The 26,911-nt window shown below is 54.2% G+C and overlaps 2 protein-coding genes across 4 annotated transcripts in view; one reads left to right on the top strand and one right to left on the bottom strand.

The window, feature by feature from the left end:
- tmem43 (transmembrane protein 43) overlaps window positions 1-2,649 on the top strand; it is a 43,658-nt gene extending 41,009 nt beyond the window's left edge. For both annotated transcript variants that reach the window (XM_086002144.1, XM_086002143.1), the window contains exon 12: window positions 2,105-2,649. In XM_086002144.1, coding sequence (XP_085858270.1) covers window positions 2,105-2,304 — 200 coding nt within the window. In that variant the 3' untranslated portion in view covers window positions 2,305-2,649. The remainder of the gene's footprint in view (window positions 1-2,104) is intronic.
- Window positions 2,650-12,591: 9,942 nt separating this feature from the next.
- Window positions 12,592-26,911, bottom strand: part of xpc (xeroderma pigmentosum, complementation group C) — a 29,526-nt gene continuing 15,206 nt past the window's right edge. For both annotated transcript variants that reach the window (XM_086002139.1, XM_086002140.1), the window contains 9 exons: window positions 26,604-26,693; window positions 24,236-25,258; window positions 21,928-22,088; window positions 20,259-20,340; window positions 19,425-19,559; window positions 17,895-18,064; window positions 16,420-16,513; window positions 15,403-15,492; window positions 12,592-14,382 (listed from right to left, as the gene is read on the bottom strand). In XM_086002139.1, coding sequence (XP_085858265.1) covers window positions 14,185-14,382; window positions 15,403-15,492; window positions 16,420-16,513; window positions 17,895-18,064; window positions 19,425-19,559; window positions 20,259-20,340; window positions 21,928-22,088; window positions 24,236-25,258; window positions 26,604-26,693 — 2,043 coding nt within the window. In that variant the 3' untranslated portion in view covers window positions 12,592-14,184. The remainder of the gene's footprint in view (window positions 14,383-15,402; window positions 15,493-16,419; window positions 16,514-17,894; window positions 18,065-19,424; window positions 19,560-20,258; window positions 20,341-21,927; window positions 22,089-24,235; window positions 25,259-26,603; window positions 26,694-26,911) is intronic.

Here is a 26,911-nt window from a genome sequence, read left to right as displayed (position 1 = left end):
ACAGGAACAGGAGGAGGCCATTCAGCCCCTCGAGCCTGCTCCGCCATTCAGTGAGATCATGGCTGATCTGTATCTTAGCTCCATCCACACGCCTTGGTTCCGTAACCCTTAATACCCAACAAAAATCTATCAATCTCCATCTTGAATATTGCTATTGACCCCCAGCCTCAACAGCATGAGGGGAGAGAGTTCCCGATTTCTATTATCTTTTGTGTGTGGAAAGACTGCTTCCGGATTTTGCTCTGTAATATCCGTCTGCGCCACAGGACTCGGAGAGCAATTCCCATCCTCACTCCCACTAGGAACAGGCACTCTCACCCTCAGGAGGGAGAGGGGTGGGGGTGGGTGTGAGGACAAGGGGGTGTGAGGGAGGGGGTGTGAGTGGGTGAGTGTGAGGACGAGGGCGAAAATATATTTATAAACTCAGGGATATACCTGTTTATACACTGTATGAATGGAACCGCGTTTATGTGTTCAACCATAAATGTATTTTGATGCTTTGGCAACATAAGATGTACCTTATCATGCCAATAAAGCGATTTGTATTGTATTGTATTGTATTGGGTGAGGGCGGGGGGGGTGTGAGGGCGGGGGGGGGTGAGGGCGGGGTGGGGGGGGTGAGGGCGGGGTGGGGGGGGTGAGGGCGGGGGGGGGAGTGAGGGCGGGGGGGGGAGTGAGGGCGGGGGGGGAGTGAGGGCGGGGGGGGAGTGAGGGCGGGGGGGGGTGTGAGGGCGGGGGGGGTGTGAGGACGGGGGGGGTGTGAGGACGGGGGGGGTGTGAGGACGGGGGGGTGAGGACGGGGGGAGTGAGGACGAGGGGGTGGGGGGGTGAGGACAGGGGGGGAGTGAGGACGAGGAGGTGGGGGGGTGAGGACGGGGGGGGTGAGGACAGGGGGTGGTGAGGACAGGGGGTGGTGAGGACAGGGGGGGGTGTGAGGATGGGGGGGGTGAGGGCGGGGGGGGGTGTTGAGGACGGGGGGTGGGGGGTGGTGAGGACGGGGGGTGGGGGGTGGTGAGGACGGGGGGTGGGGGGTGGTGAGGACGGGGGGTGGGGGGTGGGGGGTGAGGACGGGGGGGGGGGTGAGGGCGGGGGGGGTGTGAGGACGGGGGGTGAGGACGGGGGGGGGTGAGGACGGGGGGGGGTGAGGGCGGGGGGGGGTGTTGAGGACGGGGGGTGGGGGGTGGTGAGGACGGGGGGTGGGGGGTGGTGAGGACGGGGGGTGGGGGGTGGGGGGTGAGGACGGGGGGGGGGGTGAGGGCGGGGGAGGACGGGGGGGGGGGTGAGGGCGGGGGGGGTGTGAGGACGGGGGGTGAGGACGGGGGGGGGTGAGGGCGGGGGGGGGGGGTGTGAGGACAGGGGGTGGGGGGGGTGAGGACGGGGGGGGTTGAGGGCGGGGGGGGGGTGAGGACGGGGGGGGGGTGAGGACGGCGGGGGCGTGGTGAGGACGAGGAGGCGCTGATGCCCTGGGCACAAATGCCGAGTTAAAATGCTCGGTATAAAATTTTGCGACAATCTGAACCCTCGGTGATTCATCGATTGATGAGGCTGTGTTCAGCTCGAGGGTAACCACGGCGATGTTTCTGGCTGTGGAGAATTAGCTGGCCTGGGATCGAGGGCCGTGTTACCCTGTGCACCAGCCACTCGCCGTGGGCGGTTAATTGCATTCCTGATTAGTAAATAAAATATGGGTAACGGACACTGGCCACGTGATCTCAATACTCCTAGTCGCACCGTGTGTGAACTTTAACCTTTTTGTGTGTTTGTTGGTAAAACAGTGCGAGGAGAAGCTGAGAGTGTGGTTTGATCGTTGTGGCTGCTTTACTCCCCGGGTCACTGAATAGCGGGAGATGTGTTAAATATCCAGGTGTGAAGTGTACGAGGTGTGTTTTACTAAAATTAGTGCCCGAGGTTAAAATTGTCGGCCGTAACCTCGCCTGTGGCTAGCCAGCAGTTTGTATTGGGTAACGCTGGGCTGGGGGTGGTGATCCGCTAACCTCACTCGCTATCGAGGGGGGGATCGCGGGGGCTGCGATCTGTCGGGGGTGGCGGAGTTTTTTTTTTGCCGGATTCTGTTCTAAACGCCGTCTCCCCTTTCTTCTGGCAGTGGACTGGTTCCCGATAGTACGCGACTTGGTCAGCCTGGGTCTGACGGCCTTCGCCGTGTCTGTGGCCACCTCGCTGAGCCTGCTGACCGTGGCCATGGGCTGGATCTTCTACCGTCCCCTGGTGGCCGTGCTGCTGGGCACCTTGGCAGCCGTGCCCATCCTGATCGCCCGATCCCGCGACCGGCCCAAGATGCTCTGAGTGCATTGGGAGAGACGATCGTCGGCGCTCTCTCTCTCGACCGCCAGCTCGTCCTCGCCGACCTCTCCCGCCGTCTTTTGCGGGATCCAAGTTCGGAGAGGGTAAAAAAAGCCAACATTCTTGTTTACGTGTCTTACAACAGACCTGAGACGCTGAAGCGAGTTTCCTAAGCTGTTCTTGTGTTTCGCCGTCCTGTTTTTGCCAGTTGTCCTGGCCAAGCTCTCCGAGCACGTGCTGCAGTGACTGAAGTCGCCAGTCTCCGGGGCTTGAATCTGCCGTCGGTGTGTGTACCTGCTCCGGGCACGAGTACTGAGCGAGTGCTCAGTATTAAAATGTGTAACAATCTGAATACTCAGTGATTTATCGACCTGGGGCGATCTTCAGGTTAGAAGTCAACCATAAGTGAGCTTTTTTTTTTTTGGCTATGTGGGATCTGATTTGGGTTCCAGGTCTACTAGTCTGAGGGGGGGGGGAAATGTTTTAATTGTGATGTGCAAGGTTATTTTTAAATAATAAAAAAAATCTATTCAATGCTGGCTGATGTAGAAGTTCACTGCAGGAAGTTACGACGTTAAAGGTGCTGTAATAATGCATGTTGTTGAATTCAACCTTGAGGCTCAGATTATTCAGGGTCGAATGGACTCTTCACTACAACAACAACAACAACAACTTGCATTTATATCGTAAAACGTCCCAGGGTGCTTCACAGGAGCGATTATCAGACTAAATTTGACACCGAGCCACATAAGGAGATATTAGGGCAGGTGACCAAAACCTTGGTCAAAGAGGTCGGTTTTAAGGAGCGTCTTAAAGGAGGAGAGAGAGGCGGAGAGGTTTAGGGAGGGAATTCCAGAGCTCGGGGCCCCAGGCAGCTGAAGGCACGGCCGTCAATGGTGGAGCGATTAAAATCGGGGAGGCTCAAGAGACCAAAATTGAAGGACCGCGGAGATCTCGGAGGGTTGTAGGGCTGGAGCAGGTTACAGAGATAGGGAGGGGCGAGGACATGGAGGGATTTGAAAATATTAAGTATTGATGTGTTGCCAGCCCGGGAGCCAATGTAAGTCAGCGAGCACGGGGGGTGATGGGTGAACGGGACTGGGTGTGAGTTAGGACACGGGGCAGTGAGCACGGGGTGATGGGTGAACGGGCCTGGGTGTGAGTTAGGACACGGGGCAGTGAGCACAGGGGGTGATGGGTGAACGGGACTGGGTGTGAGTTAGGACACGGGGCAGTGAGCACAGGGGGTGATGGGTGAACGGGACTGGGTGTGAGTTAGGACACGGGGCAGTGAGCACAGGGGGTGATGGGTGAACGGGACTGGGTATGAGTTAGGACACGGGGCAGTGAGCACAGGGGGTGATGGGTGAACGGGACTGGGTGTGAGTTAGGACACGGGGCAGTGAGCACAGGGGGTGATGGGTGAACGGGACTGGGTGTGGGTTAGGACACGGGGCAGTGAGCACAGGGGGTGATGGGTGAACGGGACTGGGTGTGGGTTAGGACACGGGGCAGTGAGCACGGGGTGATGGGTGAACGGGACTGGGTGTGAGTTAGGACACGGGGCAGTGAGCACGGGGTGATGGGTGAACGGGACTGGGTGTGAGTTAGGACACGGGGCAGTGAGCACAGCGGGTGATGGGTGAATGGGACTGGGTGTGAGTTAGGACACGGGGCAGTGAGCACAGGGGGTGATGGGTGAACGGGACTGGGTGTGAGTTAGGACACGGGGCAGTGAGCACAGGGGGTGATGGGTGAACAGGACTGGGTGTGAGTTAGGACACGGGGCAGTGAGCACGGGGGGTGATGGGTGAATGGGACTGGGTGTGAGTTAGGACACGGGGCAGTGAGCACAGGGGGTGATGGGTGAACTGGACTGGGTGTGAGTTAGGACACGGGGCAGTGAGCACAGGGGGTGATGGGTGAACGGGACTGGGTGTGAGTTAGGACACGGGGCAGTGAGCACAGGGGGTGATGGGTGAACGGGACTGGGTGTGAGTTAGGACACGGGGCAGTGAGCACAGGGAGTGATGGGTGAACGGGACTGGGTGTGAGTTAGGACACGGGGCAGTGAGCACGGGGGGTGATGGGTGAATGGGACTGGGTGTGAGTTAGGACACGGGGCAGTGAGCACAGGGGGTGATGGGTGAACTGGACTGGGTGTGAGTTAGGACACGGGGCAGTGAGCACAGGGGGTGATGGGTGAACGGGACTGGGTGTGGGTTAGGACACGGGGCAGTGAGCACAGGGGGTGATGGGTGAACGGGACTGGGTGTGGGTTAGGACACGGGGCAGTGAGCACGGGGTGATGGGTGAACGGGACTGGGTGTGAGTTAGGACACGGGGCAGTGAGCACGGGGTGATGGGTGAACGGGACTGGGTGTGAGTTAGGACACGGGGCAGTGAGCACAGCGGGTGATGGGTGAATGGGACTGGGTGTGAGTTAGGACACGGGGCAGTGAGCACAGGGGGTGATGGGTGAACGGGACTGGGTGTGAGTTAGGACACGGGGCAGTGAGCACAGGGGGTGATGGGTGAACAGGACTGGGTGTGAGTTAGGACACGGGGCAGTGAGCACGGGGGGTGATGGGTGAATGGGACTGGGTGTGAGTTAGGACACGGGGCAGTGAGCACAGGGGGTGATGGGTGAACTGGACTGGGTGTGAGTTAGGACACGGGGCAGTGAGCACAGGGGGTGATGGGTGAACGGGACTGGGTGTGAGTTAGGACACGGGGCAGTGAGCACAGGGGGTGATGGGTGAACGGGACTGGGTGTGAGTTAGGACACGGGGCAGTGAGCACAGGGGGTGATGGGTGAACGGGACTGGGTGTGAGTTAGGACACGGGGCAGTGAGCACAGGGAGTGATGGGTGAACGGGACTGGGTGTGAGTTAGGACACGGGGCAGTGAGCACGGGGTGATGGGTGAACGGGCCTGGGTGTGAGTTAGGACACGGGGCAGTGAGCACGGGGGGTGATGGGTGAACGGGACTGGGTGTGAGTTAGGACACGGGGCAGTGAGCACCGGGGGTGATGGGTGAACGGGACTGGGTGTGAGTTAGGACATGGGGCAGTGAGCACAGCGGGTGATGGGTGAACGGGACTGGGTGTGAGTTAGGACACGGGGCAGTGAGCACAGGGGGTGATGGGTGAATGGGACTGGGTGTGAGTTAGGACACGGGGCAGTGAGCACAGGGGGTGATGGGTGAACGGGACTGGGTGAGAGTTAGGACACGGGGCAGTGAGCACGGGGTGATGGGTGAACGGGACTGGGTGTGAGTTAGGACACGGGGCAGTGAGCACAGGGGGTGATGGGTGAACGGGACTGGGTGTGAGTTAGGACACGGGGCAGTGAGCACAGGGGGTGATGGGTGAACGGGACTGGGTGTGAGTTAGGACACGGGGCAGTGAGCACAGGGTGATGGGTGAACGGGACTGGGTGTGAGTTAGGACACGGGGCAGTGAGCACAGGGGGTGATGGGTGAACGGGACTGGGTGTGAGTTAGGACACGGGGCAGTGAGCACAGGGGGTGATGGGTGAACGGGACTGGGTGTGAGTTAGGACACGGGGCAGTGAGCACGGGGTGATGGGTGAACGGGACTGGGTGTGAGTTAGGACACGGGGCAGTGAGCACGGGGTGATGGGTGAACGGGACTGGGTGTGAGTTAGGACACGGGGCAGTGAGCACGGGGTGATGGGTGAACGGGACTGGGTGTGAGTTAGGACACGGGGCAGTGAGCACAGGGGGTGATGGGTGAACGGGACTGGGTGTGAGTTAGGACACGGGGCAGTGAGCACAGGGGGTGATGGGTGAACGGGACTGGGTGTGAGTTAGGACACGGGGCAGTGAGCACAGTGGGTGATGGGTGAACGGGACTGGGTGTGAATTAGGACACGGGGCAGTGAGCACAGGGGGTGATGGGTGAACGGGACTGGGTGTGAGTTAGGACACGGGGCAGTGAGCACAGGGGGTGATGGGTGAACGGGACTGGGTGTGAGTTAGGACACGGGGCAGTGAGCACGGGGTGATGGGTGAACGGGACTGGGTGTGAGTTAGGACACGGGGCAGTGAGCACGGGGTGATGGGTGAACGGGACTGGGTGTGAGTTAGGACACGGGGCAGTGAGCACAGGGGGTGATGGGTGAACGGGACTGGGTGTGAGTTAGGACACGGGGCAGTGAGCACAGGGGGTGATGGGTGAACGGGACTGGGTGTGAGTTAGGACACGGGGCAGTGAGCACAGTGGGTGATGGGTGAACGGGACTGGGTGTGAATTAGGACACGGGGCAGTGAGCACAGGGGGTGATGGGTGAACGGGACTGGGTGTGAGTTAGGACACGGGGCAGTGAGCACAGGGGGTGATGGGTGAACGGGACTGGGTGTGAGTTAGGACACTGGGCAGTGAGCACAGGGGGTGATGGGTGAACGGGACTGGGTGTGAGTTAGGACACGGGGCAGTGAGCACGGGGTGATGGGTGAACGGGACTGGGTGCGAGTTAGGACACGGGGCAGTGAGCACAGGGGGTGATGGGTGAATGGGACTGGGTATGAGTTAGGACACGGGGCAGTGAGCACAGGGAGTGATGGGTGAACGGGACTGGGTGTGAGTTAGGACACGGGGCAGTGAGCACAGGGTGATGGGTGAACGGGACTGGGTGTGAGTTAGGACACGGGGCAGTGAGCACAGGGGGTGATGGGTGAACGGGACTGGGTGTGAGTTAGGACACGGGGCAGTGAGCACAGGGGGTGATGGGTGAACGGGATTGGGTGTGAGTTAGGACACGGGGCAGTGAGCACGGGGTGATGGGTGAACGGGACTGGGTGTGAGTTAGGACACGGGGCAGTGAGCACGGGGTGATGGGTGAACGGGACTGGGTGTGAGTTAGGACACGGGGCAGTGAGCACGGGGTGATGGGTGAACGGGACTGGGTGTGAGTTAGGACACGGGGCAGTGAGCACAGGGGGTGATGGGTGAACGGGACTGGGTGTGAGTTAGGACACGGGGCAGTGAGCACAGTGGGTGATGGGTGAACGGGACTGGGTGTGAATTAGGACACAGGGCAGTGAGCACAGGGGGTGATGGGTGAACGGGACTGGGTGTGAGTTAGGACACGGGGCAGTGAGCACAGAGGGTGATGGGTGAACGGGACTGGGTGTGAGTTAGGACACGGGGCAGTGAGCACAGGGGGTGATGGGTGAACGGGACTGGGTGTGAGTTAGGACACGGGGCAGTGAGCACGGGGTGATGGGTGAACGGGACTGGGTGCGAGTTAGGACACGGGGCAGTGAGCACAGGGGGTGATGGGTGAACGGGACTGGGTATGAGTTAGGACACGGGGCAGTGAGCACAGGGGGTGATGGGTGAACGGGACTGGGTGTGAGTTAGGACACGGGGCAGTGAGCACAGGGGGTGATGGGTGAACGGGACTGGGTGTGGGTTAGGACACGGGGCAGTGAGCACGGGGTGATGGGTGAACGGGACTGGGTGTGAGTTAGGACACGGGGCAGTGAGCACAGCGGGTGATGGGTGAACGGGACTGGGTGTGAGTTAGGACACGGGGCAGTGAGCACGGGGTGATGGGTGAACGGGACTGGGTGTGAGTTAGGACACGGGGCAGTGAGCACAGGGGGTGATGGGTGAACAGGACTGGGTGTGAGTTAGGACACGGGGCAGTGAGCACGGGGGGTGATGGGTGAATGGGACTGGGTGCGAGTTAGGACACGGGGCAGTGAGCACAGAGGGTGATGGGTGAACGGGACTGGGTGCGAGTTAGGACACGGGGCTGTGAGCACAGGGGGTGATCGGTGAACGGGACTGGGTGCGAGTTAGGACACGGGGCAGTGAGCACAGGGGGTGATGGGTGAACGGGACTGGGTGCGAGTTAGGACACGGGGCAGTGAGCACAGGGGGTGATGGGTGAACGGGACTGGGTGCGAGTTAGGACACGGGGCAGTGAGCACAGTGGGTGATGGGTGAATGGGACTGGGTGCGTGTTAGGACATGGGGCAGTGAGCACAGGGGGTGATGGGTGAATGGGACTGGGTGCGAGTTAGGACATGGGGCAGTGAGCACAGGGGGTGATGGGTGAATGGGACTGGGTGCGAGTTAGGACACGGGGCAGCAGAGTTTTGGATGAGCTGAGGTTTACGGAGGGTGGGAGGTGGAAGGCCGGCCAGGAGTGTGTTGGAATAGTCGAGTCTGGAGGTGACAAAGGCAGGGTTGAGGGTTTCAGCAGCAGATGGGCTGAGGCAGGGGCGGAGACTTCACAATGTACTCTCAGCCTATGCTCAGCAGCTAGCACCCTTGCCTCTGACTCAGAAGGTTGTGGGTTCAAGTCCCACTCCAGAGACTTGAGCACAGAAATTCAGGCCGACACTCCCAGTGCAGTACTGAGGGAGTGCTGGACTGTCGGAGGTGCCGTCTTTCGGATGGGACATTAAACTGAGGCCCCTTTTGCTCTCTCGGGTGGGTGTAAAAGATCCCACGCCCACTATTCAAAGAAGAGCAGGGCAGTTCTCCCTGGGCCAATATTTATCCCTCAACCAATATCAATGAAAAGCAGATTATCTGCTGATTATAACATGGCTGTTTGTGGGAGCTTGCTGTGCGTACATTGCAACAGTGACTGCTCTCCAAAAATAACTCATTGACTGTAACGCGCTTTGGGACGGCCTGAGTTCCTGAAAGTCCAGTGAAACACTCCCAGGGCAGTCACAGCACGAGTAAAGGTCACTCTACCCTTCCTCCCCTAGATCACTTGTGCAAGTTGATCGATACAAGTTGATGTCGTGGACTTGACGCTGTGTTGCTCAGTTCTGTTCCCTTGACTTCTTGTGAGGTGCAGTTGATCCTTGTACCAGCAGCTGTCTGGTACAAGACAGGTGGCAGGTTTCAGTTCCAATCGCAGAACAATGAAGAAGCGGAGAGACAGAATCAAAATCAGTATATGGAGGGATTGACCCTTCCCCCAACAAAAATCTATTGCTCTCGGTCTCAAGCTCCAATTGACCCCCAGCCTCAACAGTATTTTTGGGGGAGAGAGTTCCAGATTCCCACCACCCTTTGTGTGAAGAAGTGCTTCCTGACATCACCCCTGAACGGCCTGGCTCTAATTTTAAGGTTCTGCCCCCTTGTTCTGGACTCCCCCCACCAGAGGAAATAGTTTCTCTCTCTCGACCCGATCGAGTCCTTTAATCATCTTAAACACCTCAATCAGATCACCCCTTAATCTTCTAAACTCGAAGGAATACAAGCCCAGTCTGTGCAACCTGTCCTCGTAATTTAACCCTTTCAGCCCCGGTATCATTCTGGTGAATCTGGGTTGTTCCCCCTCCGAGGCCGATATATCCTTCCTGAGGGGCGGGGCCCAGAACTGAACCCAGTGACTCCAGAGGGGGTCTGACCAGAGCTCTGAGCAACTGAAGCATCGCTTCCTCCGCTTTGTATTGACAGGGTAGAGAGTCAGTTCTTTTGTGCATCTAATCATTAGCCACTCTCTCTCCAGATGCCGATGTGCATTTCCAGCATTTCGTTTTCATTTAAATTTTATTTCACTTAAGCTCGACACCATCCAGGACAAAGCAACCTGCTTGATTGGCACCCCATCCACCACCTTAAACATTCACTCCCTCCACCAGCGGCACGATGGGCCGAATGATTCTGTGCTGCAAGATTGTAAGGTTCTAACGGGAGGACTGCAAGAAAACTTCAGGAGGATTTAAGAATATAGGAGCGGGAGTAGGTCATACAGCCCCTTGAGCCCGCTCCGCCATTCAATAAGATCGGGGCTGATCTCCAGCCTCAACTCCACTTTCTGCCTGATCCCCATATCCCTGGAGTCCAAAAATCTATCGATCTCCGCTTTGAATATACTCAATGACTCAGCATTCACAGCCCTCTGTGGTAGAGAATTCCACAGCAAAATGGGCAGACAAGTGGGAGATACAGTTTAATGTGGAGAAGTAATGCATTTTGGGTGGAGTAACAAATTATGGGAGCATGCACTCCAGAAGGGAACAGAGAAATCTAGGGTTGCAAAGAGTTTGAAAGTTTGAGTGCGGGTAAATAAAGCTATTTAAAAAAAGGGTCAGCGGCATTGAGAGTTGCATAAATAGGGACATCGAATACAATAGAAGTAATGAATTTGGTGAAAATACTGTTGCTCGGCAAGCACTCTGGAACGACCCCTGATGGTAAAGACATTGAAGGCATAAAATAAAGTGAAGATAGGATGAGAAAGATCGACAATTCTTTGTAAATACAAAAGCAAAATACTGCAAATGCTAGAAATCTGAAATAGAAAATGCTGGAAATATTCAGCAGGAGAGAGAAACCGATTCTCCACAGATGCTGCCTGACCTGAGTATTTCCAGCATTTTCAGTTTTTAATTATTTGTGAATCTCTGATTTCTGATGGGGGCCACTATCAGAGACTGTACATTGTTCACAATCCAATTCTCCACCTTCCTGATCTTCTGCCAGAGGTTTTGCTTCACCCGCTGGTGTTCCTTCCGTTGCCTGTATTCTGTCCTCACTGTGAGAGTGTCGCTGACCCACACTTTGCCCCAAAGTATCCGCCAGTCCCGGGAAACCTTCCGTTATGGAGGATTTTTTATTTATTGGATGACAAGGCCGGCATTTATTGCCCATCCCTAAATGTCCTTGAGCTGGTGAGGCTTCAAGGTGATTTAGACAAGTTGAGTGAGTGGGCAAATACATGGCAGATGCAGTTTAACGTGGATAAATGTGAAGTTATCCACTTCAGTAGGAAAAGCAGAAAGGCAGAGTATTATTTAAATGGTGATTGGGAAATGTTGATGTACGAAGGGACCTGGGTGTCCTTATACACCAGTCACTGAAAATAAACATGCAGGTGCTGCAAGCAGTTAAGAAGGCAAATGGTATGTTGGCCTTCATTGCAAGAGGATTTGAGTACAGGAGCAAGGATGTCTTACTACAGTTGTACAGGGCCTTGGTGAGACCACACCTGGAGTACTGTGTGCAGTTTTGGTCTCCTTGCTTAAAAAAGGATATACTTGCCATAGAGGGAGTGCAGCGAAGGTTCACCAGACTGATTCCTGGGATGGCAGGACTGTCGTATGAGGAGAGATTGGGTCGACCAGGCCTGTATTCACTAGAGTTTAGAAGAATGAGTGGAGATCTCATTGAAACGTATAAAATTCTGACAGTGCTAGACAGATGGGATGCAGGGAGGATGTTTCCCCTGGCTGGGGGGTCTAGAACGAGGGTCACAGTCTCGGGGTACGGGGTAGGACATTTAGGACTGAGATGAGGAGAAATTCCTTCACTCAGAGGGTGGTGAACCTGTGGAATTCTCTACCACAGAAGGCTGTGGAGAACAAGTCACTGAATATATTTAAGGAGATAGATAGATTTCTAGACACAAAAGGCATCAAGGGGTATGGGGAGAGAGCAGGAATATGGTACTGAGATAATCAGCCATAATCACATTGAATGGCGGAGCAGGCTCGAGGGGCCGAATGGCCTACTCCTGCTCCTATTTTTCTATGTTTCTATAAATTTGCAGTTCATCGGAGCAGTTTTTCTTTGGCTCACTAGACCATTTCAGAGGGCAGTTAAGAGTCAACCACATTGCTGTGGGTCTGGAGTCACATATAGGCCAGACCGGGTAAGGGCGGCAGATTTCCTTCCCTAAAGGACATTAGTGAACCAGATGGGTTTTTACGACAATCCGGTAGTTTCATGGTCACCGTTAGCTTTTTATTCCAGATTTATTTAATTAATTGCCATGGTGGGATTTGAATTCACTTCTCCGGATCATTAGTCCAGGTGTCTGGATTACTAGCCCAGTAACGTAACCATTATGCTACTGTACCTGAGATGATGGACGGGCTGCCGTAGAACGACAAATTGTAAAGAACCAAATCTAATTGATCAGCTACGAAAGGAACCACTGTCCAACACTCCCGGTAGGGTTGGTAACTTTCAAAAGGGATTTGGATAAATTCTTGAAAAGGAGAAATTTTGCAGGGCTCTGGGGAAAGAGCAGGGGGATAATTGGATAGCTCTGATGAGCTGAATAATTCTGCGCAGTAAGATTCTAAGGTTCTAACAGGAGAACTGCGAGAAGACTTAGATTAGCAAAATGGGCAGACAGGTGGGAGATGCAGTTTAATGCGGAGAAGTAGTACATTTCGGGAGGAGAAACAAATAATGCGAGCATGCAGTCCAGGACACTTTCCCTACCTGACGCTCTACAGATACTGACTGACCGCGGTCTTTAGTTTGATGCAAGGACAAGAACGGGTTTTAATACAAATCAACACTTTATTTCTCTCAAAGTAGAAAAAAACCAACAGTACAGAATATATACAGATCCCAAACTGGATCAGCACTACCTGAGCAGGTATCGGAGCCTGCAATGTCTTTACAGGTGGTAAGGCGGGGGAGGGATTTGTTTTTAATTGATAAACATGATCTTACAAGAACAATTTAACTTCCAGAGTGAGAAATAAACCTTTAGTGATCGGCCTCAGTTTCAAGCCCCGGCCTGTGCCGAGTTATCTAATCTCAGTCTGGCCACAGCGAGGGAACAGCAGCTCCCCGTCACAGGTTGACGGGGGGTGGGGTCGAATCTGCCAATAACCGACCAATCGACTCCTTCTGCGTGCGGACTTCGGGCAAGAACAGGATCAGGGCCAGTGGTGAAGCTGCCCGTAGTGGAACAGCCAGCACGCACTATCCAAACTTCAAGCCGAGGTACCAGGGAGGTGCCCGAGCTCTGCGACCATGGGGAGCATCACTGCCGAGTGTTACCCTGACCTTGGGGAGCGCACACGCCTACTGGATGCCGATCCAAGAGATGAGACGGAGATGCTAAAATCCTCCAGTTCTCGTTAGGAAATTATACTTTTTTTTTTTTTTTTTTGCGGGCCCCATATTTTTCTGTTTCAGGCTCTCTGCCCTCGCCAAGCCGTGACCCCTCCACCATCGCTCATCTTTCTTTAGTCCCAGCAGCTGCAAGACCCGAGTGCCTGGGTCCGGTTAACCAATCCCAGAAACACACTCGCGGGCGTGGGGGAGCCGCTCTGGAGAGGCGGGGCGCTAGAGGTCCCGGGGGGCTGTTCGGAGTGGCACTGCTTCAGGCTGACGACTTATCGATAGCCCCTCTGTAATGATAAGAGGAGAGAGAGTGGGAGGACACACGTCCTTCCTTTCTCGCTGCAGGGTGACCCCAGTCCGTCCACTCCAAACCCTGCCCTGGGCATTGTGATAAAAACTAAACTAAAGAGGGTTGGTGCAAACACAAACTGGCCCGGTCCCACACTCGCGATCAGCCCTTGTCTTCTCCCATCCTTCACTGAAAAAATCCACGGGACTTTTCCCTGTCCCCCCTTTTCAAAATAGTTACAGCCCCAGCTTGTTGCTCTCCGTGGAAACTCAGAAGGAATGACGGAACCTGATCCCTAAAGGGCAGTAAAATGCTGGAATTCCACGCAACAAGAATCGGAACTTGGCTTCGCTCCGGGTTAAGGAGCTCCCCGGCGGACCAGATAATCCGGCGGTTAAATCTTTTCCCCAGCTCTTTCCCCGAGACGCGAGTTCTGCCGGTTTGTGAACTGCCGATACCAGTCGGTGAGTTACGCTGGTTGTCTTAGCGGCAGGGTTCAAACCCCTGCCCACGCCACAGTCTCCAGGACCACAAGAGTTCAGCAACCACATAACAAAAAAAAAAGCCTAACTAGTGCCAACCGTGACTGAATAACCAACCACAGATATCTTGTCAACCTTACACCCTTAAGGCAAGTGTTGTGCATTCTGTGATAGGTTAGAAACTATGGGGTGTCCTGAGCAGTTGCAACTTGCCCCTTGAAACTCGCACGGACATCACCGCTCACCGTCACAGCTTCTCGAATGGGAACAGGTGCTTCTCCTCCCCTTTCTTCTGCCTCCGGCTCTTTACCTTCGCCTCCTCCCCCTTCCTGTTCAAGGGCCACGAGGAGGCTACGTCGCTGGCTGGGGCGGAATCGCTGGGGCCCCCCTCGTCGGACGAGCAGCCTCCTCCCACCTCCCGACTCGAGCTAAGGGCAGCGTCGTCCTGAAAAGTAAAAGACGCACAGAAAAAAAATGGAAGTTAAAAAGTTGGGGTTTATTTCTAGAGAGAATTAAAAAGTGGAGTAGTTATGCCAAACTTGTATCAAACCCCGGTTTAGACCACACTTGGCGTTCTGGGCAGAGTCTGATCTCCATATTATAAAAAGGATATAGAGGCACTGGAGATTAACAAGGATGATACCAGAACTGTGAGCTTATACCGATCAGGAAAGGATGAACAGGCTGGGTTGCCTTTGGAAGGCCGAGGGGTGACCTGATAGAGGTCTTTAAAATTATGAAAGGTTTTGATAGCATAGACACATAAGAACATTAGAATTAGGAGCAGGAGTCGGCCAAATGGCCCCTTGAGCCGGCTCCGCCATACAATAAGATCATGGCTGATGTTCGACCTCAACTCCACAAGGATTAATTTGTGTGGTGAGTGTAGCGAGCTCGGGAGGAACAGGTGACTTTGGACCTCTGGTTCCCAAAGCTCTCCCCCACTGGGGGTTTTCCTCGCCTTGTGTCTGGGTCTGTTGGAGACTCACTGATAGAGATTGATCGCTGTGATTGGTCAACAACCCCATTATCGTTGGACCATAAAAAAAAACTTGCATTTCTCCAGCGCCTTTCACGGCCACCGGATGTCTCGAAGCGCTTCACAGCCAATGAAGTACTTTTTGCAGTGGAGTCACTGTTGTAATGTAGGAAACGCGGCAGCCAATTTGCGCACAGCAAGCTCCCACAAACAGCAATGTCATAACGACCAGATCATCTGTTTTTAGTGATGTTGATTGAGGGATAAATATTGGCCCCAGGACACCGGGGAGAACTCCCCCTGCTCTTCTTCAAAATAGTGGCCATTGGGATCTTTTACGTCCACCTGAGAGAGCAGACGGGGCCTCGGTTTAACGTCTCATACCAAAGATAGGGACTAGCAGGATGGTAGAACTTCAACTAGATGGATCTTGGGTCTTTTTCCTAAGAGAAAAGTGGGAGGGGGGGAAAGGCTTGCAGTGATTACCTTCATACTGTATCGTGCCTTCAACCGCTCCCTGATCAGCAGTCCTTTCACCAACAGCTTCCAGTTTCCCATTGCGCGTTTCTCCCGCTTCTACACAGCAAACACACCCGGCAGTTTTCAGTCAAACTCACAAAAACATACTAAAAGTATACAGCTACTGATTCCAGAATGTCTCGCTCAACAGGGTGGGGGAATGTCAGTGCTGGGGGACCAAATACTCACATTTCAGAGACCCAGATGGTCATAAAACAATCGGGTACAACACGGGTTAGATACAGAGTAAAGCTCCCTCTACACTGTCCCATCAAACACTCCCAGGGCAGGTACAGCGTGGGTTAGATACAGAGTAAAGCTCCCTCTACACTGTCCCATCAAACACTCCCAGGGCAGGTACAGCGCGGGTTAGATACAGAGTAAAGCTCCCTCTACACTGTCCCATCAAACACTCCCAGGGCAGGTACAGCACGGGTTAGATACAGAGTAAAGCTCCCTCTACACTGTCCCATCAAACACTCCCAGGGCAGGTACAGCACGGGTTAGATACAGAGCAAAGCTCCCTCTACACTGTCCCATCAAACACTCCCAGGGCAGGTACAGCACAGGGTTAGATACAGAGTAAAGCTCCCTCTACACTGTCCCATCAAACACTCCCAGGGCAGGTACAGCGTGGGTTAGATACAGAGTAAAGCTCCCTCTACACTGTCCCATCAAACACTCCCAGGGCAGGTACAGCACGGGTTAGATACAGAGTAAAGCTTCCTTTATATATTTCTATTTCCCACACCAGCCTGCGGTCCCGGAGTGCGAGAGAGAATTTGAGATCAGAGATTTAGTGCCAGTTTTGAGCTATGGGCCTGTGCCCATTGGGAATGGACGGAGATTGCTCAACTCATCTCACATCGAACCCTTACAGCCAGCAGGGAAGAGCTGTGTCCCAGCAGTCAGGGCCGATGGGAATGGGATTGCCAGCCCTTAGCCTGGAATACTATCTCGCCCCGCTCCACAGGAACGTCTCACCATTTGTTCTTTTCTCGCCGTTTCTGCCTCGTCCTCCTCGCAGGCCGCCAGCAAGATCTCCTCGTGCTCTTCACAGACAATGTACCCGTCGATTCTGGGGGGCGGGGGAGCAAAGGAGACAATTTAGATTCTCTGTCCCTCGTCGTCTCCCCTTCATAATCTGGGAACAGTTACGTGGAACAACAGATTTCACAGCACAGAAAGAGGCCATTCGGCCCCACTGCTCCGTGCCGGTGTTTCTGCTCCACACCAGCCTCCTCCCACCCTCTTCATCTCACCCCATCAGCCTATCCTTCTATTCCTTTCTCCCTCATGTGTTTATCCAGCTTCCCCTTAAATGCATCTCTGCGATTCGCCTCAACCTGGATGAGTGCAGCTCCAACAACACTCAAGAAGCTCGACACCATCCAGGACAAAGCAGCCCGCTTAACTGGCACCTCATCCACCACCTTAAACATTCACTCCCTCCACCACCGGCGCACTGTGGCTGCAGTGTGTACCATCTACAAGATGCACTGCAGCAACTCGCCAAGGCTTCTTCGGCAGCACCTCCCAAACCCGCCACCTCTTCCACCTAGAAGGACAAGGGCAGCAGGCGCATGGGAACACCACCACCTCCAAGTTCCCCTCGAGTCACACACCATCCTGACTTGGAAATATATCGGCCGTTCCTTCATCGACGCTGGGTCAAAATCCTGGAACTCCCTCCCTAACAGCACTGTGGGAGCACCTTCGCCACACGGACTGCAGCGGTTCACGAAGGTGACTCACCACCACCTTCTCGAGGGCAACTAGGGATGGGCAATAAATGCCGGCCATGCCAGCGACGTCCACATCCCATAAACGAATAAAAAAAAACACTCCCTGTGGTAGCGAGTTCCACATTCTCACCACTCTCTGGGTAAAGAAGTTTCTGCTGAATTACCTATTGGATTTATTAGTGACTATCTTCCATCGATGACCCCACTAGCACAGAATCTCACCAGTCGCCAGTGCATATTGGTAAATATTGGATGAGGTTCCTCACCCCCGCTATATATTTGGAAGATTTCCCTCAGTTTTATAACAACACCAACAACTTGCATTTATATAGCGCCTTTAACGTAGTAAAACGTCCCAAGGGTGCTTCACAGGAGCGATTATCAAACAAAATCTGACACTGAGCCACATAAGGAGATATTAGGACAGGTGATCAAGAGCTTGGGCAAAGAGGTAGATTTTAAGGAGCATCTTAAAGGAGGAGAGAGAGGCGGAGAGGTTTAGGGAGGGAATTCCAGAGCTTGGGGCCCAGGCGGCTGAAGGCACGGCCCCCAATGGTGGAGCGATTAAAATTGGGGAGGCTCAAGAGGACAGAATTGGAGGAGCGCGGAGATCTCGGGGGGGTTGTAGGGCTGGAGGAGGTTACAGAACCATGGAAGATTTATAGTTAAGTTTGCAGACGTCACCGTGCCAGCTAATCAGAAGGTACAACGTACATCGGATGCGAGTGCCCGGAGTGGAAATCGAAGCCCGTCACCGCCCCTGCACAGTCGATGTTCAGTTTCCGGGCCACTCGGTTAATGTTCGGGACCCTCAGGAGCTTGCAGCCTCTGGGAAGCATGCAGGGTTTGAAGAGATAGACGTTTCCAAAATCATTCCGGGGGACCTTGATGAGCAAAGCAATGATGAGAGAATCAGTATCGCCATTTAACCACAGTCTTTTTATCGTTACCCCCAGGTCTCCTAAAGGGGACGCCTCTTCCCGAGGTGCACAGGTATCGGCTAACCCGCCCGGGCGACCATGAATCGGGAGTGAATCTCGACGGTGAATTTGGACATGGATGGCATCACAACTGAGCCCAATATTGTCCTCGCTCGACATTCACTCACACACACTCACTCACTCACTCCAGTGGGAGTCACTGAGCACGATCAGGAGCAGGAAACCTGGCTCGAGGATCACTTCGCTAAGTCAGAGTGCGAAGGTGAATTGTGGAGCAGCTAATTCATCCCAGAGCAGGGACTGAACCTGGTCTGTGTGGATCAGTCTCTCATTTGGTGTTGAATGTACACACTGGGCCAGCAGAGGAACCAATGGCTCCGATAGTGACAGGGGCGGGTTTTCCAAGCCGGTGGGTTGGCGGGGGGGGGGGGGGGGGGGATAAGTTTCTGCTGTGTAGTTAAACCTGGAAATGGGAGGGTTGGCGATTTTAAAATTTTAGACATCTCACTTGAACCTAAACCACCCATTTTTGGGGGTTAAAATTAACCCAAATATCACATTATCTAAGCACCAGCGCAGCTCGTGTCAGCCACAGCTCAGTGGGCAGCACTGTCGGAGGGGCAGTGCTGAGGGAGCGCCGCACTGTCGGAGGGGCAGTGCTGAGGGAGCGCCGCACTGTCGGAGGGGCAGTGCTGAGGGAGCGCCGCACTGTCGGAGGGGCAGTGCTGAGGGAGCGCCGCACTGTCGGAGGGGCAGTGCTGAGGGAGCGCCGCACTGTCGGAGGGGCAGTGCTGAGGGAGCGCCGCACTGTCGGAGGGGCAGTGCTGAGGGAGCGCCGCACTGTCGGAGGGGCAGTGCTGAGGGAGCGCCGCACTGTCGGAGGGGCAGTGCTGAGGGAGCGCCGCACTGTCGGAGGGGCAGTGCTGAGGGAGCGCCGCACTGTCGGAGGGGCAGTGCTGAGGGAGCGCCGCACTGTCGGAGGTGCCTCTTTCGGATGAGATGTTAACCCGAGGCCCCCGTCTGCCCCCTCAGGTGGATGTAAATGATCGCATGGCAGTATTTAGAAGAACAGCAGAGGGTTAACGTTAGGATTTTTGCTAGAGTATTAATGGTTATGGAGCCAAGGCGTGTGGATGGAGTTAAGATACAGATCAGCCACGATCCCATTGAATGGCGGAACAGGTTCGAGGGGCTGAATGGCCTCCTTCTGTTCCTGTGCAAGAAGTAGTATGTAATCGGGAATGCAAACCCTAACCACCCTCCTCCCCTGCAAAACGCATCTGAAAGCCGACAGGACCCGCACCTTCCCGTTGACGGCGCTCGGAGGCTGATAGGGTTCGGTTTGCCAGCGCCCGAACAGCCCAAGGTCGTCCTTGTCTGGATTGACCCAATCGGCCATTCGCGCTTGCCGTGCCCGGTTGGATTGGCTTTTCACCATCTGGTAAAGGGAAGGAGAAAAAAAATATCAACGGTCAGCTGGCGTTTGTCTCACCCGGTTACAACAACAACAACTTGCATTTATATAGTGCCTTTAACGGAGTGAAACGCCCCAGGGCGCTTCAGGGGAGCGTAAATCAGAAAAAAGACTGACACCAAGTCACACTGGGAGATGTTAGGACAGGTGACCAAAGGCTTGGTCAAAGAGGTCGGTTTTAAGGAGTGTCTTAAAGGAGGAGAGAGGTGGAGAGGTTTAGGGAGGGAATTCCACAGTTTAGGGCCCAGGCAGCCCATCCTGACTTGCAAATATATCGCCGTTCCTTCATCGTCGCTGGGTCAAAATCCTGGATCTTTCCACCCACTGCGGGAGCACCTTCACCACACGGACTGCAGCAGCTCACCGCCACCTTCTCGGGGGCAATAAATGCCGGCCTCCCAGAGACGTCCACATCCCAGGAACTAATCAAAAAAAAGCCGAAGGCATGGCCGGCCAATGGTGGAGCGATTAAAATCGGGGAATGTGCAAGAGGCCAGAATTGGTGGAGTGCCGGGATCGCAGAGGGTTGTTGGGCTGGAGGAGTTTCCGGAGATTGGGCCGGGGGGGTGAGAGGGCCATGGAGGGTCTCTATGGAGGAAGCTGCTCAGGTCGCCGGGTTATGGTGGTGTAGGGGTTAGTCTCGAGAGCTCAGATCTACAGTACCTTGCAGGGCACCTCTCCATCTCTCACCACACGGGCTTCCTTCAACCAGATGTCCTTGGAATGAAGCGTGTGCACGCAGTCTCTGAAACATTAAGTAGCACATTAAATGGTTGAGAAGACAAATGTGTGTGCGCATCTGTGTCTGCATCTGTGCGTATCTATGTGTGTGTGTAGTGTTACTGACCGCTCCAATCAACATACGCTAGTTCAGGTCAAGCGGTTCGGTATAACGCTCGCTGGAGGCTTGGCTGACAAACGCACTCCCAGTGTGGGACGGGGGGTCCCGGTTCAACTCCTGCCTGGAGTTAGATGCACCAGGAATGGCCTCTGCACGACTAGGTGAGGGAGGGAGGGAGGAAGGAAGGAAGATAAATCAGCCATTGGTTCCTGACCTCTATCCAATGAGCTTGGCTTGACGAGAGAGAGAGACAGAGACAGGGAGAAACAGAAAGACAGAGAAAGAGGGAGAGAAATTAGACAGAGAGGGAGAGAGACACAGAGAGACAGAGGGCTGGATTTTGTCAATGGGGACGTGATGGAGGCGGGACTCCCACTTTTTGGGTTGTAGTCCCGCCTCCATCGATTTGTGGCCAACCCACGCTATTTTCCCTTGATTGACATTGTTAAGCCCGCCCAGCGGGCTCAGGTGGTCAATTAAGGGACACCCGGTTACAGGTGATGTCAGGGATTGACATTTCACCTGTCAAGAGCTTTTGACAGATGAAATATCAGCGTTTGACAGCTCTGTGAAGCTGTCCAACACCGACAATCTGACTTCTAACTTGAGTCCTTCTCCACAGACTCAGTTAGAAATCTCTCCGGAACAGAAAGCTGAAGCTGCAACTTTTGACAGCTCGCGGCCATTCTGCTTTCTGTGCCGGTGAGATGAGGGACTCCCGAGACCTGAAGGAAGGAAGGCTGTAAAGGTAAGTAAAGGTAAGTAAAACTTATTTAAGCACTTTACACACACCAAACACACTTACCTCTGCACTCATGCACCCATCACTCACCTGAACACCGGACATCTCGACCCCTCCAAGCCCTTCAGCCCGACGGTCCGCCTCGCTAAGTTGCCGTGGTTTGGAGCCGTCGGGGATCCCACACTTCAGCAATAAAAATAGGGATTAGGTTAAAAACTGCCTGTTAACAGGCAGTTAATTGGCACTAATCCCCTTCCTGCCTTGGGGAGGCGGGTCCCAGCACAGGTCGGGTACCCGCCTCCTGGGAAACGGGCATGGAGGCGGGTTGGGGGTGGGAAGGGTTCGTGCCCCCCGATTCTGCAATTTTCCCCCCACTCCCGCCTCCAAACCCGCCTCCACGGGGCTTGGAAAATCGAGCCCAGAGTGTGTGTGTGTGTTGGATGAGGACAGGATAGGGCTCAGCTGTGAAGCCCACCACAGTTGGATCCCCTGCCAAGATTTAGCGACTAGGCTCATGCAGGAAGAGCAGCCATTTGGGTGAAGTATCGGAGGGCAGCCATTTGGGTGAAGTATCGGAGGGCAGCCAGCGGCCCTGGAACCCTCTCCCAGCAATGGGTCGAAACCGTCAGGACTGAAAATGAGGAAGAGGGCTCCAGGTTGAGCCGAACTGCGCTGGTCCTGAGTTTTGCTGTTTTTTTTGAGAGGCCCTGGTCAGTCAGCTGGCTGGGTGGGTGGGTCAGTGTCCTCACCTTGAATACACGGCCTCCTTTCTGCAGTAGCCCAGGACTGACGCTGTCGGGGGATACAGGGTCTCGTACTTCAACAGATGCCTTTTCAGCACATAGAGCGGGTGGTTTTTGTACTCGGCCACAGACGTGGGCAACGGTCGATTGAGCATCTTGGCTTGCAGCTGGGAAACAAGAAAAAGTCTACATTACATCACAGCTCGGAAACAGGCCATTCGGCCCCACTGCTCCGTGCCGGTGTTTCTGCTCCACACCAGCCTCCTCCCACCCTCCACATCTCACTCTATCACCATATCCTTCTATTCCTTTCTCCCTCATGTGTTTATCCAGCTTCCCCTTAAACGTATCTCTGCTCTTCGCCTCAACCACTCCCTGTGGTAGCGAGTTCCACATTCTCACCACTCTCTGGGTAAAGAACATAAAAATTAGGAGCAGGAGTCGGCCATTCGGCCCCTCGAGCCTGCTCCGCCATTCAATAAGATCATGGCTGATCATCGACCTCAACTCCACTTTCCCGCCCGATCTCCATATTCCTCGATTCCCCTAGAGTCCAAAAATCTATCGATCTCAGCCTTGAATATACTCAACGACTGAGCCTCCACAGCCCTCTGGGGCAGAGAATTCCAAAGATTCACCGCCCTCTGAGTGAAGAAATTCCTCATCTCGGTCTTAAATGGCCGACCCCTTATCCTGAGACTGTGCCCCCTAGTTCTAGACTCTCCAGCCAGGGGGCAACAACCTCTCAGCATCTACCCTGTCAATCCCCCTCAGAATCTTGTATGTTTCAATGAGATCACCTCTCATTCTTCTAAACTCCAGAGAGTATCGGCCCATTCTACACAATCTCTCCTCATAGGACAGCCCTCTCATCCCAGGAATCAATCTAGTGAACCTTCATTGCACCGCCTCCAAGGCAAGTATATTCTTCCTTAGATAAGGAGACCAGAACTGTGCACCGTACTCCAGGTGTGGTCTCACCAAGGCCCTGTACAATTGGAGCAAGACTTCCTCACTCTTATACTCCAACCCCCTTGCAATAAAGGCCAACATGTCATTTGCCTTCCTGATTGCTTGCTGTACCTGCACGCTAGCTTTCTGTGTTTCTTGCACGAGGACACCCAAATCTCTCTGAACACCAACATTTGAAAGTTTCTCACCATTTAAAAAATATTCTGTTTTTCTATTCTTCCTACCAAAGTGAATAACCTCACATTTCCCTACATTATACTCCATCTGCCACCTTACTGCCCACTCACTCAGTCTATCTATATCCCTTTGCAGACTCTTTGTGTTCTCCTCACAGCTTACTGTCCCACCTAGCTTTGTATCATCAGCAAACTTGGATACATTACACTCGGTCCCTTCATCTAGGTCATTAGTATAGATTGTAAACAGCTGAGGCCCCAACACTGATCCTTGCGGTACCCCACTAGTTACAGCCTGCCAACCTGAAAAAGATCCGTTTATCCCTACTCTCTGTTTTCTGTCTGTTACCCAATCCTCTATCCATGTTACTATATTACCCCCAACCCCATGAGCGCTAATCTTGTGTAATAACCTTTTATGTGGCAACTTATTGAATGCCTTTTGGAAAGCCAAATATACTACATCCACTGGTTCCCCTTTATCTACCCTGCTAGTTACATCCTCAAAAAAATGCTAATAAATTTGCTAAACACGATTTCCCTTTCATAAAACCATGCTGACTCTGTCTAATCATGTTGACTGATGTCGGGCTAACTGGCCTGTAGTTCCCTGTTTTCTCTCTTCCCTCCTTTCTTGAACAGCGGTGTTACATTTGCGACCTTCCAATCCACTGGGACCGTTCCAGAATCTAGGGAATTTTGGAAGATCAAAACCAAATGCATCCACTATCTCTTCAGCCACCTCTTTTAGAACCCGAGGATGTGGGCCGTCAGGTCCAGGAGAAGTCTCTCCGGAATTCTCGATTGGATTTATTACTGACCATCTTATATTTATGATCTCTAGTTTCAAATTCACAAAAAGGGAGAACGTTCAAAATAAACTCGTTCCAACAGCAGTGAACTGCAATAAAAACCACCAAAGCAAGCGTTTTGCCGCTGGCACACATCACGGAGAGAAAAGGGTGCAGATTAACCCTTTCTAGCACTCAAGCTCTTTTGGTTAACTGCCAGCAATGATTTGGCCGCTTGGAGCGAGCGACTGGGAGTGCAAATGATGGCCATGGAGCCCGCGCCTCATCGCCATCGGGAGAGGGGATTGGTGAAGACAATGCACCTCGATCAGGTCGCCTCCAAGTCCACGCTGCTCCAAGGTAAATGTCACGTACCTCCAGGTCTTCCTCCTTCCGACGTTCCGTACAGCTGCTTTTGTACGGCGCCAAAGTCTTATCCCACCACCCAGGGTCAATGCGCCGTTTCCTCGTGCTGGTCATCCAAGCCGCGTCGTACCTCTGGGTAACGTCTCTCGCGCAGCTCTCGTTGTCGAAGCTGATGATGTAGGAGAGCGGTTTGGACGCATACTTCACGCAGAGCTCAGGATGGTTCAAAGTGTTGCGGACGCAGTCAACCACAACCCATTTCCTCTCCGCCTCTGCGTAAACCTCAACCCACTGATCTGAACCTTTTGAATCCGGAGGCACCTCACCCATCGACCTCACGCTTTCATCACTGCTGTCGGCCTTGGTCTTGTTGCCTTTCGAGGACCTTCTCTTCCTTGGATTGGTTTTCCCCGGGCCAGTCTCAAAGTTCTCTTCTTCACTGTCCTCTGGACCCATCTCGCACTTTGGTGTCCCGCAGATCGCGCCCTTGCTCTTTCCTGGGACACTCTGCCTTCCTCGGGGAGTCTTTGCTGGCCAAGGGCTCCTCTTGCCCCGAAGAGCACTCCTGTTATCTCCACCCGAGTAATTGCTGGAATCGGCAGAACCATCAACTTCAAAATCAGAATCGTGGTCATCATCTTCTTCGGTGTCCTCCTCCTTGTAACATACTTTCGAAGCTATTCTCCGTCGTCGCTCATTCTTCGGCCTCGGAGACCCTGGTTTATTGGGCACTGCGCACTCCTCGTCCTCAAACCCGGATTCAGCAGAAGCGCCGTTAAGATTTCTGACATTTTCACTTCTCCCTCTTGCGTTCCTTCGCTCGTTCATACCTTCAACCTGGTTCCTTCTGGATGCCTGATGTGGCTTGTCTTCATCTTCAGTCTGGGTCTTCACCCAACCATCCCGCTCTTCCTCTAGTTTAATCACTGCGTCCCCCTTTGCTCCTTTCCCGGACGCAGGTTTGGGTTTAGTGTCGGGCGCTGGATTAAGAGTTTTCCGGGAACCAACTCTGGATTTGCTGCCCCTCGGGTTCTGAAGGAAACGAAGAAAGAGGTTTAGAGCCGGGACCGAGACCAGACGCTCCTTTCACAACTCAAGGTCCTGGGTTCAAGTCTCAGCACCAGCACAATTTAACAACTTTAGACCTTAACTGGAGCCGGAATTACTCTGGGACAGCAAGGGCTGGTAAAGGAGGATGGCGGCAGCAGAGGCACTGGGAATGGGGAGGGTGCAGGCTGGGGGTTGGGGAATCCCCCATCAGTACATGGCTGGGGGTGTGGGTGGGGCGGTGGTCCACACCCCCTGGGGTACTCCCCACCTTTCTACACCACATTCCCGGGCTACGGAGCCACCTTCTCTCTGCCAGATTTCCCGTGCTTCCCTCCCCCTCTGCTATTCTGCCGTTACCATTTACACCCCCTCTGGACCCATCTTTTGTGTCGTTACTTGACCCATTATCACTCCCTTTTGCCTCGCACCATCACCCCTTTAACAAAAACAGAAAATGTTGGGAGATACTCAGCCGGTCAGGCAGCATCTGTGGAGAGAGAAACAGAGTTAACGTTTCAGGCCGATGACCCTTCGTCAGAACTGGAAAAAGTTTTCCAGTTTTCCACTTCTGTCGGAGGGGCAGTACTGAGGGAGCGCCGCACTGTCGGAGGGGCAGCACTGAGGGAGCGCCGCACTGTCGGAGGGGCAGCACTGAGGGAGCGCCGCACTGTCGGAGGGGCAGCACTGAGGGAGCGCCGCACTGTCGGAGGGGCAGCACTGAGGGAGCGCCGCACTGTCGGAGGGACAGTACTGAGGGAGCGCCGCACTGTCGGAGGGGCAGCACTGAGGGAGCGCCGCACTGTCGAAGGGTCAGCACTGAGGGAGCGCCGCACTGTCGGAGGGGCAGTGCTGAGGGAGTGCTGCACTATCGGAGGGGCAGTACCGAGGGAGCGCTGCACTGTCGGAGGGGTAGTACTGAGGGAGCGCCGCACTGTCGGAGGGGCAGTACCGAGGGAGCGCCGCACTGTCGGAGGGGCAGTACCGAGGGAGCGCCGCACTGTCGGAGGGGCAGTACTGAGGGAGCACCGCACTGTCGGAGGGGTAGTACTGAGGGAGCGCCGCACTGTCGGAGGGGCAGTACTGAGGGAGCGCCACAATGTCGGAGGGGTAGTACTGAGGGAGCGCCGCACTGTCGGAGGGGCAGTACTGAGGGAGCGCCGCACTGTCGGAGGGGCAGTACCAAGGGAGCGCTGCACTGTCGGATGAGACGTTAAACTGATTTAAGATACAGATCAGCCATTATCTACCTGAATGGCCTCCTCCTGTTCCTAGGAAGCCAAGGAAAAATAAAATGTGGAATCAAAATAATTTGGGTCGGGTTTCTCACCGCTTTCGATCCTTCTTTAAAGGGAATGGGTTGAAGAGAAATCACGAGGCGTGATGCCAAGGGCAGAGTTCGAAGGGTGATTAGAAAGAGCTGTTAAAACAAAACCAGGTTCATAAGTGAGGTCACAGCCACTGGGATGTGTAGATTGCAAGAGCGCGCAAATAATAATCTGATTCCTTTCATTGTTTACATCGCCCGCGACCCCCCGTCTCTCCAATATCTTGTCGCTAGTCGATTTTTCTTAGCGTGACTGATGATCAAAAATTAATTAAAACCATCTCCGTCTCTTTTCCTGCAAACTTCTTCAC

Source organism: Somniosus microcephalus, chromosome 11, assembly GCF_052327205.1.
Source record: "Somniosus microcephalus isolate GS21.2 chromosome 11, FLI_Smic_1.0, whole genome shotgun sequence".
Taxonomy (NCBI): domain Eukaryota; kingdom Metazoa; phylum Chordata; class Chondrichthyes; order Squaliformes; family Somniosidae; genus Somniosus; species Somniosus microcephalus.
The sequence above is the reverse complement of the archived record's forward strand: the minus strand, read 5'-3'. Positions and strand labels throughout refer to the sequence as shown.